We start from the raw sequence: 14950 nt of genomic DNA on the forward strand, positions 1-14950 counted from the left end.
CTGAACTGTGAACCTCCGGGAGATGAAGGTGTCACCCATATATCATTAGCAGAAGTTTAATGATACCACAGTTCACTGCAAATAGCAGATAGCACTCAGACTCAAAGAAGTTAACAAATAAATGGTGTTAACGTTTCATGTTATTTCTTGGTTTTGCAAATGAGTCTCAATTTCTCAGCTTACTCTGGATGTGTAAATTCTCACATCAGACTTTGGATTGAAAGCAGTGTAATCTTCTGCCCAGATTTGTACACAGACAAGTATTACCCTTCTCCCCACCACATAGAGCTGTACAAATGTGGACATAAAGCTCTCAGAATTCAGGTCTAAATGATTTAGTTTTAACTTAGCAATGGCTTCAGTTGGTCCAGTTGGAGAAAGTGAAAAGTTAAAGCCATCTAGTGGCTACATATAGAATTACATTGTTGAACGGAAAAGGAATGCAGGTGAGCCTCTCTTATATTCATACTGTAGGCATTGTGACAAGGTTGTGTTATGTTCATTATATTATTAAATAAAGTTTAACTAAACCAAGATATGTATGACAATGCTGTCCAGTCATTATTCAGTATAAATCTGGTATAAATTTCATTTTTAATTCAAAGTATTTTTTTCATATTAAGTTGACAGTGGAGCACAAATATAAAAAAATAACATATCCATCGTTTGTTAAAGATAAATCATGTTTTGACTTGTTGGATATGATGAGACTGATGGTGAACATGTGGTCAGAGATTAGATTGTTAATATTTAAATGTGTGGTTGTGTATAACTTACGCAATGCATTAAAATCTGTATGAGTTTAACTGAAATGTACAGAGGTAGGTGTGTAAAGAATCCTCCCAGCATGCACTGGGGCAAGCAAAAGTTAAACTCTGAAGTTTGTTCAGAACAACATTTCACAGTTTCAAAACATCAGGAATAAGCAGAGGCAGAAGAAGTACTCAGATCTTTTTCTTAAGTACAAGTACAAAAGTTTTAACCTTCAATACATACTTAGTACTAAAAATAAAAGAACTTATTACGCAGAATAATACATTTTATATTACTGGATTATAATGATTAATATATTAATGTGTTCCTCACTTTAATGTTGCAGCTGTTAAAGATGGAGCTCATTTTGTGACAACCTTCATCTATAATAATATATTGTAATTTATGAGTTCATTTATATTTCACTGACAACTAATGTTGTCAGATAAATGTAGTGGAGTAACAAGTACAATATTTACCCCAGAGATGTAATGGAGTAGAAGTATGAAGGAACATAAAATGGAAATAAAGGAAAGTACAGGTAACCTATCTAAAATTGTACTCACGTAGGGGTAATTGTAACATTTTTTATATTTTCCTTTATAACTCACAGACTACTTGAAATGAACTAGCATCTTTTGGTATAACATATACATGCACTGATTAATAATACAACTGATATATTCTTACAAATAAAGACAAGATTACAATCTATTTAATTCAAGAAGTCATAGTGTTACTGATAAAAAAAAAAGTCATAATAAGCTATTGCATCTAAAATAAAAACAACTTTACACTGGGCTATGTGCCTTGTGGGCTATTGTAAGTCAGTGTCACAACTGCCCCCGGTTTTGCAGCCTTGATAAAATCTTGCATAGTTTGTTCATGTTCATTTTTAACCAATAAAATAGAGATAAAATTGATTTAAGTTTAAATTTTGAGTCATCTAAACTTTAAAAAACAGAAAAGCAATAACTGTACATCCAAAAAGTAAGTTAAATTCATCAAAATCATTTTTGTTGAAAACTTCTACTAAGGGAAAATGATCCTGCTCCGTTTCCATAGGCAGAGAGAATCCCACTGAGCATGTGCAGAGTTAGTATCATCCCACTCTGGCATCTAATCGGAGGAATTGAGTGTGTTACAATTGGTACAACTGGTCCCAGTCTCCCCTACAGTGCTTCAGTAAATGTACTTGGTTACATTCACTGGCAGAAGGCTGCTATTTGCACATTTGTGATCTTGTTTAACAGTGACCCTGCTCTGTCTTTTTGTCTGAGAAGTTGAGACAGTCTATAACCTGTCTGCTATTAGGCCTCCAGAATGTTCGCCCCGCTCTTGTGTTGATATTTAATTGTACTTTCAGTGAAAAACTCCGTGAATGTATTATCAGACTTGTACCAGACTTTGCCAGAGTAATATCAGAGCCATAAAGACGAGCAGCCAGGAACACTCACACTCCACACCGCTGGGGGCGCTACTGCGCAGTGAAGCTGTCTGCCAACCGCTAAAAGGAGGCGAGTTTCCATCACAACGGCGCATGCGCGAATTCAAGGTGAATGTAGCATGGAGGGATCCAGTTGCTACTGTTGTGCTAATGATCTGGATTATTATAGTTAAACATCTACAGCAGTTATAAAAAAAAACTACCACATATCGCTGTCTGATAGAAGTCCAACGTGTTTGTGTCTGGTGTCCAGTGTAACACTGAAAATTGCCGCTTATTAACGCTGTAGTTAGCCTAGTTTAGTGTAGTTATTCATACTTTTAACTTCGTAGCGTCAGGTAAGTTCGTCTTTTCTGTCTATTATCCTATAGCTACTTTTAATGGTTCTTGCTCATATGTCAGCCTTCAACAGCTAGTGTTAGCCACGTTTCATGTTAAAACTGTATTAGTCTCATAGTGAAGTGTGAAGCCGTCAGATTCAGAGACTCTAGAGGAGAAAGTGTAGCAGGACTGAGGACAGATACTGCCAGGAGGCGCAGCATCTAAAAACCAAAGAATCACTATTTCTGCCAACACATGTGTAATGCTGCGTTCGAGACAACGTCGAAGATCGGAATTTCCCAGTACGAATGTCTGACATGCGACGTCAAAGACTTTCAGATGCGCGACGGCAAAAGTAAACACAAACATGGCTGACCCTGAAAAACTGATAACTTTTGTGTCAAGTGTACCCTCAGCCTCCCTGTGGAGGAAAAATGACACGTGAGATAACAGACGCCATTGTACATTTTGTTTTTACGGCACTTTGATAACATTGGGGACATAGTCTGACACCAATTTACATGTAGAAGGTGTTTATAGTATATGATAACATGTAGCTATTATGTTAGCCTTGCTGGGTCCTACCGTTTTGTTGTGTGACGTCAGACAATTAAATGCAATTCATTGGCTTTATTGGTATGACTGCATAAAATACAATGTTGCCAAATCATATTAATACAAACGGCAGACTGCAACATGTTTTGCTGCCAGTCTACAGCAGTCTTCTCTCACTCCCAGTATGGCCGGAGGTCTTTCAGAGTCACCTAGGTAGAGGAAGTCAGGGAATATATTTATTACTTTTATATAGTATTGCTCTCTAATATCTTTGTATTGTTTACACTGAGTCAGGAAGTGCAGCTCTGTCATACTCTGGTTACAGCAGGAACACAACCTCTCCTCTCTGTGCAGCCAGGTCTGTCTGTATCGGCGTACCTCCACTGCCAGATTGTGTTCACTCAGTTTGTATTTAGTCAGGATTTTGTGTGAGACACTGTGGTCAAACAGGTCGCCACAGGGGTAGCTCGATTTGGCCCGAGCTCACAAGTAGGAATTATGACTTTGAATGACGTTCTGTTCTGACTTCCGACTTTGCTTTGATAGCAGCATAAGTGTAGTATGTGACAGTATGACAGGCACAGTGTTACTAGCATTGAAAACAGAGGCAACAGGAATTCCTGTTGAGATCTCAGGATCTGATGGCTCACACAACCAGTGTAGTGGCACCATTAAATGTTACATAATAGACTGTAGAGCCTGGATTTATTTAAGATGCCTGTAACTTTTTCTTCTTCTGACATTAATTGATGTGTCTGGAATCAGATTGTGACCGCTTCATCTCCTCTTACAGAAACATAACTGGACACTGCAGATAAACAGAGGCACACCAGGATGGCCAGTGTAAGTCAAGAGACAGAGAGATGTACAGTGGCCCTGAGAGCCCAAAGCACTGCTACCTAAAAGAACATGCAAACAGACAAAACAAAAGCAAACAGACTCACTGCAAGTAGCACAGACGACAAGAGAAAAACTGTTTTAAGGGGAGTGATGAGCAGCTGTGTGAGATCAAATTGAAGATTCATTCTTAATTTGCTTCTGTGTTTGTGTTTTCTTAAGTTGCACTGCATTGAGCTCTCAAGGACAGTGTAGAGATGGTATGGCAGACATAACAGTGTGTCTGAGTGAGTAAAACAGGAAGTAGATAAGAGCTAACTGTTTTTACACTCAGTGGCCACATTATTAGGTATACCTGTACAATCTAGGTGTAATGTAATGGGCTGTTTAAAGTCTATTTTTATGATGCCTGTAAAGGTCAGACATAGAAGTAAAAAATTGGGGCTGGAAGATACAGATAGATCTGGATATAGATAGATACAGTCTTAGATTTTGGATGTCATTGTATGTGACATGGTGTAAGTGTTGTCTTTTGCTGGTTTTAAAGGCTGCATTTCATTAAAGTGATGTTATTATGAACTCACCAGATTTTTCTAGCTGCTCTTTTATTTGTATTACTTAGTCATTATATCCACATGACTGATAATTATTCATCAAACATCTCATTGGGTTAAAATATAAGCCTTACTTTATATACTTATAGGTAGTTTAATCTACATTAATGTATTAGAATTATATTATTCTATAAAATCATCAGTATTTAAGAATTTCCAATATAATATTGTGTGTGTGTGTGTGTGTGTGTGTGTGTGTGTGTGTGTGTGTGTGTGTGTGTGTGTGTGTGTGTGTGTTCAGGTGCTGTGCAGCAGAGCCAGGCTGGTCACTTACCTCCCAGGCCTTCATGTGTTGGTGCATCGCGTGGCTGGAGCCAGAGCCTTCTCTGCTGCTGGATCCTCAGGCTCTGATGAGCCCCATGTAGCCATCACTCCCTCTGACATGGGTATGTCATATATTGTTCTGTTTCACATTTTAACATGTCTTTCCTGTGAACCGAATTCCATCATGCTTTGTGTACTTTTCCTGACGTGCACCTCTTGGTTAAGGGCTGCGGACTGTGTGGCCTGATGAGAGCATGGGGCCTTTTGGACCTCAGGACCAGCGCTTTCAGCTGCCTGGCAATGTGGGCTTCGACTGCCACCTGGAAGGGCTAGCAGAGCAGAAGAAGAATCTAGCACACAAGATGCTTCCTGATGTGCTGTCTGCCCCGTCCAGCAGTGAGAGACATGAGTTCATATTGAGCCAGTTCATTGCAGAGTTCTTTGTAAGTGTCATGATCAGTCAACAGTTTTCTGAGAACTAGAAAACTGTTTCAGATCGAAGAAGATATTCATTTAAATATTTTGTACTGTGGCTAGAAAAAAAAGCTTAACTTCTGACTCGTTAACAATTATGTGAAGGCTTTATCAGGACACTACAGATATTGTTCCAGTTTACTGTGTAACCACTGTTCCAAATCGGTGCCAAATTTTAAAAAGCTTTTTTTCCCCTGACAGTTACATGTAATTTAAGAATAATAGCAGCCTCTGTGCTGTAGTGCACTTGAATTCCTGATTTTGTAAAACATCAAATCAATTGTTTAGGACCAGGAAGGTGTGTAGGTGTCTTGCATCTGTGTGAAACAGCCAGAGAGTACAGAAGTGGTACCTATTTTTAGAAAAATATTGTTAAAAGCATCCTTTGACAGTTAAACGTTTCGTGTGAAGACAGACTAGAATAGACATCAAACTTGATATATCTGCAGATTTAGTTGAGTGCAGCTGTAGCTGTGAAGGCTGCTGCTCATCAAAGCAGGAATAGGAACATAAAGTCCAGGAGAAGAACTTGCTTCTGAGCAGTTACAGTTACTGAGTCTCACTGCATTGTCCTGTTACAATATCCACAAGGTGACAGCACAACATCTAATGCTGTTAGCCACCAGCTGGAGCTAAAGGAGAGCCAAACTATGGAACACATTTATCTAAGAGAAGGTTTTCCCTTTTCACATGTACATAAATGACATGATGATGACGTACTAAGACTGCTGACCAATCAAAAATACTGAAAAGTTTAAGTAAAATGAAGCAGCCGTATTGAATAATACTTGCATTCCTTCCATTAGAGGAGTAGAATATTTGTTTCACAGTGTGAGCGTGATGTTTTTTAGGTGGCAAGGTAAAGCAATATGTATCCAGTAACAGATATTAATATATTAAATGTACTATTAACAGCTTTATGAGAGGAAAAAAAGGGTATTGGATTGGTAGCGGTATCGGCTCATACTCGAGGTTGCAGTAATGGTACTGGACATTAAAAAGTGATATTGAGCCATCCCTCGCAGGAAAAGGAAATAGGTCAGTTTTATATGTATATGCATGACATGAGTGAGACAGGAGTAATTCTTCTAGGACTGGGACGGGACAGGAGTATTTTTGTTGGAGTTGGAAGGGACAGGAGGTGTCACCCTCTACTCTATTTCTCTCATTCACTGTGTGCACTTTCATTTCTGACAGCTGTGTTGTGTGTGTTGTGTGTCAGGAGAAAGACGACCCAGCCTCGTCTCAGAGTGCGGATAAAGCTGAACAGTACTTTCACAACTCTGTTGTTGAATGTGCCATACAGTCCTGCCCTGAGCTACTAAAGAAAGGTACAGCACTGACACTGACCTCCTCACACACTTATTCATAACATCTTTGTTCATTTTCTTAATTAGTTCTTAACAGGCTACAGGCTAATACAGGCAAATTTTTCATGTGGTCCTTAGTTGACAGTTTAGTGAATCTGTTAGTTTCTTTACTGTGATGTGACGTGGTAACTCAAATATTTGTAATTCTCTCCCTGTCCACTAGGTGGAGGGAACATGTTGCTCTTATTGTTGATGAGAAACAGTGTTTCTGTCTGACATTTGTGTCTCCTGATAATGTGACCAACAGATTTCCAGTCCATGTTTCCTGAGGCTCCATCCTCTGGTATGATGGTGGTCACAGTGACCCAGAAGACCCAGAATGATATGACGTCATGGTGTGCTGATGTGGAACAGGAGAGAGAGCAGATGCTTGACAAGGTGAGCTGCTGTGTGCATGTTGTTAGAACATGTGGAGCAGCAGTGATGCTGCTGTAGAACAGCTATCTGATACTTAATCCTGTTTACTTACAGTTAAGCTCATGCACTGCAGGTTTTTCATGTCTCTTTCTTTATCTTTATTGGTGCAGAATACAGTGGCTCAACAGGTCAGGGTTCTTACAGGTGCTAGAAATCCTTGGAAACACTTAAATCTTAATGTAGTGTTTTCAAGGTTTGACAAGCCCTTGGATTTTTGATAAAGTGCTTGAAAGTGCTTGAAATTGTTATTGCATGACTTTCACAACATCTGAAATCACAACCATGTGGAGCACAGAGACATGGACTTTTTTTTTCTTAAAAAAACTGAAATTGTTTAATCAGTTATCAGAATCGCTGGCAATGAATCAATTGATAACCAATTAACTATTGCTGCTCCAATAGGACACCAAGTCTACTCACAGATAAAATGTAAAAAATTTGAAAAATGGAACTTTGTTGTTTCCTTTTTAAGTTGCCTCCCTTCTGTATGATTCTGTCATTCTGAGTGTGTAAAAGGATATAAATGTGTCCTTGACTGCTGCTGAAGCTTGAAAATGGCTTGAATTTGACTTATAAAAAGGTGTAGGAACACTGAAAGATAGACATGAAACATAAAAACCATGAGAGGTGATATGAAGACAATAAATGTACAGACATCATAAACCCCCAGGCAATAACCTGGATCATGTTTACATGAATATTCCTGGCAGCTACAGCTATAGACATATATATGTAGATGCCAAATTGACCATTTCGGCATGTTGCTGTATTAAGTCAGCGTTGCCACCATTTTTGTTAGGTCAAGATTGACCTGTGAACAAATCCAAGTGAACACGGGAGCTGCGGTTTCTCTGGATAAAAAGCACTGCAATGTTTACTTGTCAACTGATCTGGTGGTAAATTCAAGGGTTTATGATGTAGAAAAAAAATGTAGTTATCGTTGTGGATTTCACACTGACACATGCTAATAAAAATAAAAATACACACATACATACTAGAGTTTGGCAATATGTTAAAATTTTCCAAATGATCATCATCAGTCCATCTATTGGCGATTGGTGATATCATCGTCCCACCTCCTCCTGTCCTCTCCAGTCTCAGTTGGGAGATGTGCACAAGCAGCAAATTCACTATGTTACATATGCTGCATACGTTCACTATGTCCAACAGACAAAACAAACTGTCTAGAAATTACATGTTCTCATACTTATTTTCCATTTTAAACAGAATTACAACCACGCACCTTCTGAATTCAAGTTTCTCTCTTTTACTGAACTAAGACAAGCTTAATTGGCTTGTTAAGTCCTTGTAAAACACACTTAAGTCAAACGTGACAGAAAAACATGTAAAAATTATCTTTCTAGTCTGTCCACTCTTCCAACAATCACCAACTCTAGTTTGGTCAAAATAAATCCTTAATTCACTGTGTGAAACAAATGTAGTTGAATTACCCTGCTGTAAATCATTACCTAACCCCAAGTTACTAATGATTGAAGTCACTGAGTGAGACTAAGTTGTTCCTGTGCTGTACAGTTTGTTGATGGAGCGAAGGAGATCTGCTACGCCCTGCAGAGAGAAGGATTCTGGGCTGATTTCATCGACCCTTCCTCAGGCTTGGCGGTGAGTTACCACAGTCACTCAGTACTGCTAGAGTATCATTTAGTATGGGACGGGGCCAGATAGCATTTTATGGAATCTGAATCCTTTTCCAAATCCACTCATTGAATTGGATCATCAAGTCTTTGTGGGCAGTTTGTTTGGTGGAGTGAAGACATCTTAATTTAAAAAAACTGTCCTGTTTTTCAGTATCCCTCCGAACAATTAATTTACCTGAAATGACATATCAAAATCGTGTCTCAGTAATATTTTAATATTTTATTCAATCATAACCCTGAAAAACACTCACATAAAGCACATTAGAATAATGATAATAGTGTCATATTTTAAAGCTGGTCTAATTTCCACCCTGTTTAATAGACTCTAATTCAAAAGGAACTGTGATGTAAATGAATTTAATCACTAATCACTGTCAACCCTTCACTGAACTGGACAATCAGCATTTTGACTTAAAACTTAACCTGGTTATGACATGAAGTTATTTCATCACTGGAGTCATAAGCAGGTAACATGATCACTGGCAGTGTATTTTTGCGTCACTGTGGGTCAAAGAAATACTTTTCGTTGTTCTCCTGCCAACTGAAATGAATTACAGACAGTCTGTAACATTAATTTTAGCCATTTGTCTCTCATACGTGGCTGATAAAGAGTACAGAAAGTACAAGATGGCAGAATAACACCTTTAGTTGACTCATGGTGTGAAGTTAACAGCAGCGGTGCAGACATCACTTTTAACACGGGGGTGATGATGAAGAAGTTTAACAGCGTACACCTATCCTGTCTTTTCACTGCAACTCCGCAGTGAGATTACTCATATAAAAGTAACAGTGACAGTAAAACTGTATTTCACACCATGGTGGTTACATGTAGTCTGCGGATCATATGCACGCCAAACCATGGGGGGCAGTCTGCACGGAACATGGGACAACTACAATCCATTGCAACCCTATCTCTGATACAGTGAGACTAACAGTGAGACACTCCAGTCCTGTGGCGCTCAAAGCACCAAGAATACATTTGAAAAATCCAAAACTGGTGTCTCTTTCCAGAATTCATCACTCAGTCACTCAGGATAATCCACAGACCTTGTTGTGAGCAGCTTCATGTTGCTGCTTTCTTTTTACTAGAAAGAAAGTAGTTCCTATAGATTCTACTGCAGAAAGAAAGTAGTTCTTACCTACAGCTGCTTGCAACAAGGCCTGTGGATTATTTTTAACAGCTGGGTCATGATATCTGGAAAGAGACATTGCTGTTTGCTGAGTTTTTCACATGTATTTTTTTACCACAGAAGCAGTGCTATCTAGATCCATTATTGGAGAGAAGGCTGACATCTCTACAGCCGATATCTGTAGCCAAACCCTGAGCTACATACGCCATCATACAAGTGTAAAATGTGAACAGTGAAGTGGGAGGGGGTGTGGGGGAACTGTTGGACACTAACAAAAACAAGAGTCTACCTTTGATTGTCAGCTCTTGTTAAGCGGTCTGAGAACTGTTGCATTCATGTTGAGGAAAAGCCAGTGCTCACCTTCTTTATGGTAAATGTTTCTTTGTCAGCTGTAATCTGATTGGACACACTTGGCAAGACAGTGTTGAACACAGTTCAAGTTGAAATCATTTGAGTTACAGTGTTACAGTAAGAGGCTAAACCAGAGTGCAGCAGCCACCTGAAGAACGATGCTTCTGCTGCAGATCATGTGTGAACCAAACCTGACGTGATACGTGTGTGTTCATCCACAGTTCTTTGGCTCGTACACCAACAACACACTGTTTGAGACAGACGACAGGTACCGTCACCTGGGCTTTCAGATCGAGGATTTGGGCTGCTGCAGAGTCATCCGGCACTCTTTGTGGGGGACACATGTTTTTGTGGGGACGATATTCACCAACGCACCACCCAACAGCCTTATCATGAAGAAGCTGCAGGGAAGCTGAGCGAGCTCGGGGACACTGGGCTGCTATTCAGACTGTAAAAAGGTACATGGACTGTTTGCTTGAAAGATGACACTTCCGTCAAGAATAACATCACCAAAGTCCTTCAAGAGCACCATAAACTGACTCCTCAGTGTTTTTATTTGTTAATCATATCTGTATAGAATTTAGTTGATATATATTTATAGATTCCAAACCCACACACTGAAATGCTGCTGTCACCACAATAAAGTTTTTCTTGACTGAGCTGAACTTTTTTGATTCAGATCCTTCTAAGCATCACTGTTGTCGTCTCGACTGTCATCAGATTGTTCCATGGAAGACGAAGACTGAACCAGTCATCCCCAAACACTGGATCACAAGAGGTTTTATTTGGGTGACCAAAAAAATAAAAGACTATGAAAGAAATTCTGCAAATTTAAGATTTACTATTTGCAGTATACCTTTTATAAAGCATTTAGAATGTGTGTATTGTTTCACTGATGAGGTGAAAAAATGAAGTCGGTTAAAAGTCAGATAGTATAACAGTGAAAGATGAGTCAAGATTTCAAGATTTTTGAGTTTTGAGCCCAACTTCAATTCTTAAGTTTTGAAAAAGTTTAACAATAATGTGTTGTTGAGAAAATGAGATGATAATTGAGCTGAAATGCATTGGTTATGCTTATGAATGACTGGGCTTTAGAAAATGCCCCTTTTGTATCCAATCATCATCCTCTTATCTGTTACCAATCAACCTGTGTTTTGAGCATTCCCAGTCTCCTGTCACCCTCTGTCAGCTGGTTTGAAACATGTTGCTGGCATAAAAAAATATTATAAATATTATGTATTATAATTATACAAAAATTATTAGTTTGTTGAGGTAAAACATTAAATATATTGTCCTTGTACTGTTTTCAGTTGTCAAAACGGACACTGTTTTATTTGTTTGACAATATCCCAACTTTTTTTGGATGAAGGTAGTACACCATACCAGATTAAAATTGCCATTGTTTGAGCGCATGAAGAAATAGAAGTGAAACACAAGTGTTACAGTGGACGCGACAGGTGGATGGCCAACATAACCTGCAACAACTGAGGTCATTCTGAGTGTTGCAGCTTCTGGGATTATCTTGTGACCCTTGTGTCTCCCATACATAATCGCTGAAGAAAGAGCAAGTGTACACAATGAATAAATGTTTTGTGAAATGCAGGTATGCAGGTTCTACTTTATTATATTTATCCTGACTACAGTTGAAACATCATCAGCTCACTGGGTGAATAATGGATTTTTTTGTCAGTACAAATTCACTTCCCTTTTCTTTTCCTTTCTCTGGCTGCTGGTGGTGGGCCTGGTCTATTATAAGCCAGACAGAAACTGTAACATCCAAGAATGAGTGCTGAACAGAGAAAAAAAAGCATTGTTACTGGCTGGTGCATTAATGAAAACCCTATCAAACTGATAGTATTCAGGAACAAATGAAGCAATTGTATACAAAATATACAAAAGAATAAACAAGTTCATTTAAATCATGTGGAAATAAAAAGACAAAAGAATGATAAATGTGGAAATATAAAGAGGAAACCCAGCAATAATCTGTTTACAATGACAGAAAACTGAGACAAGCAATGAAACCTTGCATTTGAGGAACCGGAACCAAAGAACGTCTGGAGTTTTTGCTTCAAAAATTAGCTTTTTTAATTCATTAGTTATCAAAATAGTGATCTCTGTAAACAGATATCTGAATATGAATGCAGAAGTCTGGTTTTGATTTGTTGTCTGTAGTCCAGCTAGCAAAGGTGTGGACTCAAGTCCCAAATTTGATGACTTTAGACTCACCTTGACAAAATCAAAAAAGACTTGCAACTTGACTTGGACTTTATCACCAATGACTCAGCCTGCTGACATGAAAATGCTTGATACCTTTCCCAAAGCCCAAAGATTAAAATGTCTTTTATTTATCAAGTGTGAATGTAAAAAATGTGTAAAAAAAAAATGTGAATCTACAAATCAATTTATCTTCCTTTGTTGAATCAGTTAACACTGTTCATTCCCCAGATCCATTTTGTTTGAACCAGTCCACAGTATCCAATCAAGTTTTAGGAGAGAACCATGAAGAACTGATGTAACATTACTGAGCATCTGTTAAAGAAAATTGCAGTATGCAAAACTTTGATTAAAAATAACAGACGGAGACATTAAACATTTGATGTTGCACGAACACACACTGGCTTTGTTAAATGCTTGATTCTGATTGGTCAATTACAACATTCTAAGGTCTGTTATTTCTTTATAGCAGACCGTTGTTATGTATAACAGACTGTTATGAGGAACAGGCCATTGCATTGGGATGCAATTCTAACAATAGACTGGAGGAACAATAGGATGATTTTTAAATCCATAAAGTCATTTCAAAATTAATATTTTATGTAAAATACATTTTGGTAGGTAACCATGCATTACGCTGGATAATAAGCGGGTCATTATTGTGAAATAAATCCCTTCAGGGTGATTCAAAACCCCTCTGCTTCACTTCAGCATCCTGCATCATACTGTCAGGGTTTATTTTGCAATACTAACTTGTTCACTGTAAATTATAATTTAATATATTGTGGTAAATTATTGATATGTTTTGTTAAGTAACCATGTAATAAGTGGGATAATGTACAGTGAGAAGGTCATTACTGTGAAATACATAATTACATTTTATTCTAGCTTTTCAAAAATGTATCTACATTCATATCTGTTTATAGAAATGAGTTGTGTCTTGACTCTAACTCCCTACTTACATGTCAAGCTGTTAGTAATTGTACTGTAAACAATGGCAACACACAGAGTCCAGATATGTTACATAATATGGATCCACTGGCTTCACAAGAAGCCCTGAAACTTTGGCCGCTGCCCCCACAGGCTGAATCATCATCAGCTAAAAGATTGTGAAAATGCTATCCACTTAATTTTCTATCAATCAACTCATCAATAAAGCAACTAATTGTTGCAACTCTAATAGTCTCTACTGTAGATGAAAATGTAATCTGTCCAGTTTCACTGTTTTTTTCCTCTATGTTTTAGAGGAAACCTTCAAATGCTGTCAGTGCATCAAATATAAATGTGGTTCAATTAAAGGTGCTGTAAGAGACGATACCTACCACCAGAGGTCGCAGTAGACCACCAACAGCTTTCTCCTCAAACTCTTCTCTTCATGTCAGTTCTGTTTCATAATCAGTAAGAACTTTAAAACTGTTTCTGAGTCAACAGTTGTAATGAGATACTTGAAGAACTACTATCATTCCCATCAGCCTCAGCTGTACTGTTGGCAAATGTTAACATGCTAACACACTACCGATTGTGAACATGGAAAACATTCTGTAGGCTGAGAACTTCAAAGAACAGCTGATCCTAGTACAGCTTCTCAGAGCTGCCAGAGAAGACTCTGAGCTTTGTTGTCTTGTAGTTTTCAGCAGTTTGGTCGGGACAGTCTACAGACTGCAGACCATGGGAGGGACGTCGTGTCCACGTCTTCAGAGAGACAAGCTCATACATTTCACAACAGGTTCCCAAAAAACTGACTGTGCAGCAGGACGAGTGAAGGAGGACTCTGTCTTTACATGGATGATGCTTTGTGCTCAACCTGTCACAGTTGATGGACAATGTTTCCCAAATGTTGAACTTTTTCTGTAAGGATGTCGACTATATTATCATCAGCATCTTGTTGCTGCCATTTACATTCAACCTGACGCAAATTCATAAAATGCACAACAGAATTATTTCCTGGGAGTATACATGTATGAGTATATCTCCGTTTCACTCTGAAATTAATTAATCATCTGTGTTGTATTTTGTGTGTATTATGAAGGAAGTATAAATCTAATTTCATTGTACAACCATGTGTTGTATAATGATAATAAATATCCTTCCATCATTGAATCATTGAATTGAAACCACAGCTCTGTGCAGCAGCAGTGTAATCCCCGGGCTGACCACGCTGGGTGCCCTGCTCGTTCACATCTCCACATCTTGTAATCCTGTTAGGCCTTCACACCAGGAATTCCATTCAATTAAGACTCAGGTCAGTCCTGAGGTTTGTAATGAGCCACACTGCATCGTCTCAGGCTGACAAAAGCACAAACACGCTGCAGACTGGGGCCAGGACAGGGAAGGAAGGCATGCTGGGATTTACTGCACTGCTATACATGAAGTCTCAGAGGATATCCAGCTGTATCTAGTAGAGTGTTTCTTAATGTCACCAGACCAGGCCTATTCAATTACTTTTGTAGATGGGCCATATTGTAAAAAGGTAAAGTGCCAAAGGGATGATATTCTATGTCTGACATGTTAGGAATTTAATGTGTAAACAATGCACCATTTAATT

General features: G+C 38.5%; 1 protein-coding gene across 1 annotated transcript; it reads left to right on the top strand.

The window, feature by feature from the left end:
• Positions 1–2286: 2286 nt before the first annotated feature.
• On the top strand, positions 2287–10847 carry mmadhcb (metabolism of cobalamin associated Db). The gene is made up of 8 exons (XM_084724416.1): positions 2287–2538; positions 3870–3919; positions 4769–4913; positions 5017–5234; positions 6488–6596; positions 6883–7013; positions 8586–8672; positions 10410–10847. Exons 2-8 carry the CDS (start codon positions 3911–3913, stop codon positions 10602–10604), a joined length of 894 nt encoding a protein of 297 aa, XP_084580542.1. The 5' UTR covers positions 2287–2538; positions 3870–3910; the 3' UTR covers positions 10605–10847.
• Positions 10848–14950: the final 4103 nt, after the last annotated feature.

This window comes from Lutjanus erythropterus, chromosome 8 (assembly GCF_056507025.1).
Source record: "Lutjanus erythropterus isolate fLutEry1 chromosome 8, fLutEry1.hap2, whole genome shotgun sequence".
NCBI classification, from domain to species: domain Eukaryota; kingdom Metazoa; phylum Chordata; class Actinopteri; order Lutjaniformes; family Lutjanidae; genus Lutjanus; species Lutjanus erythropterus.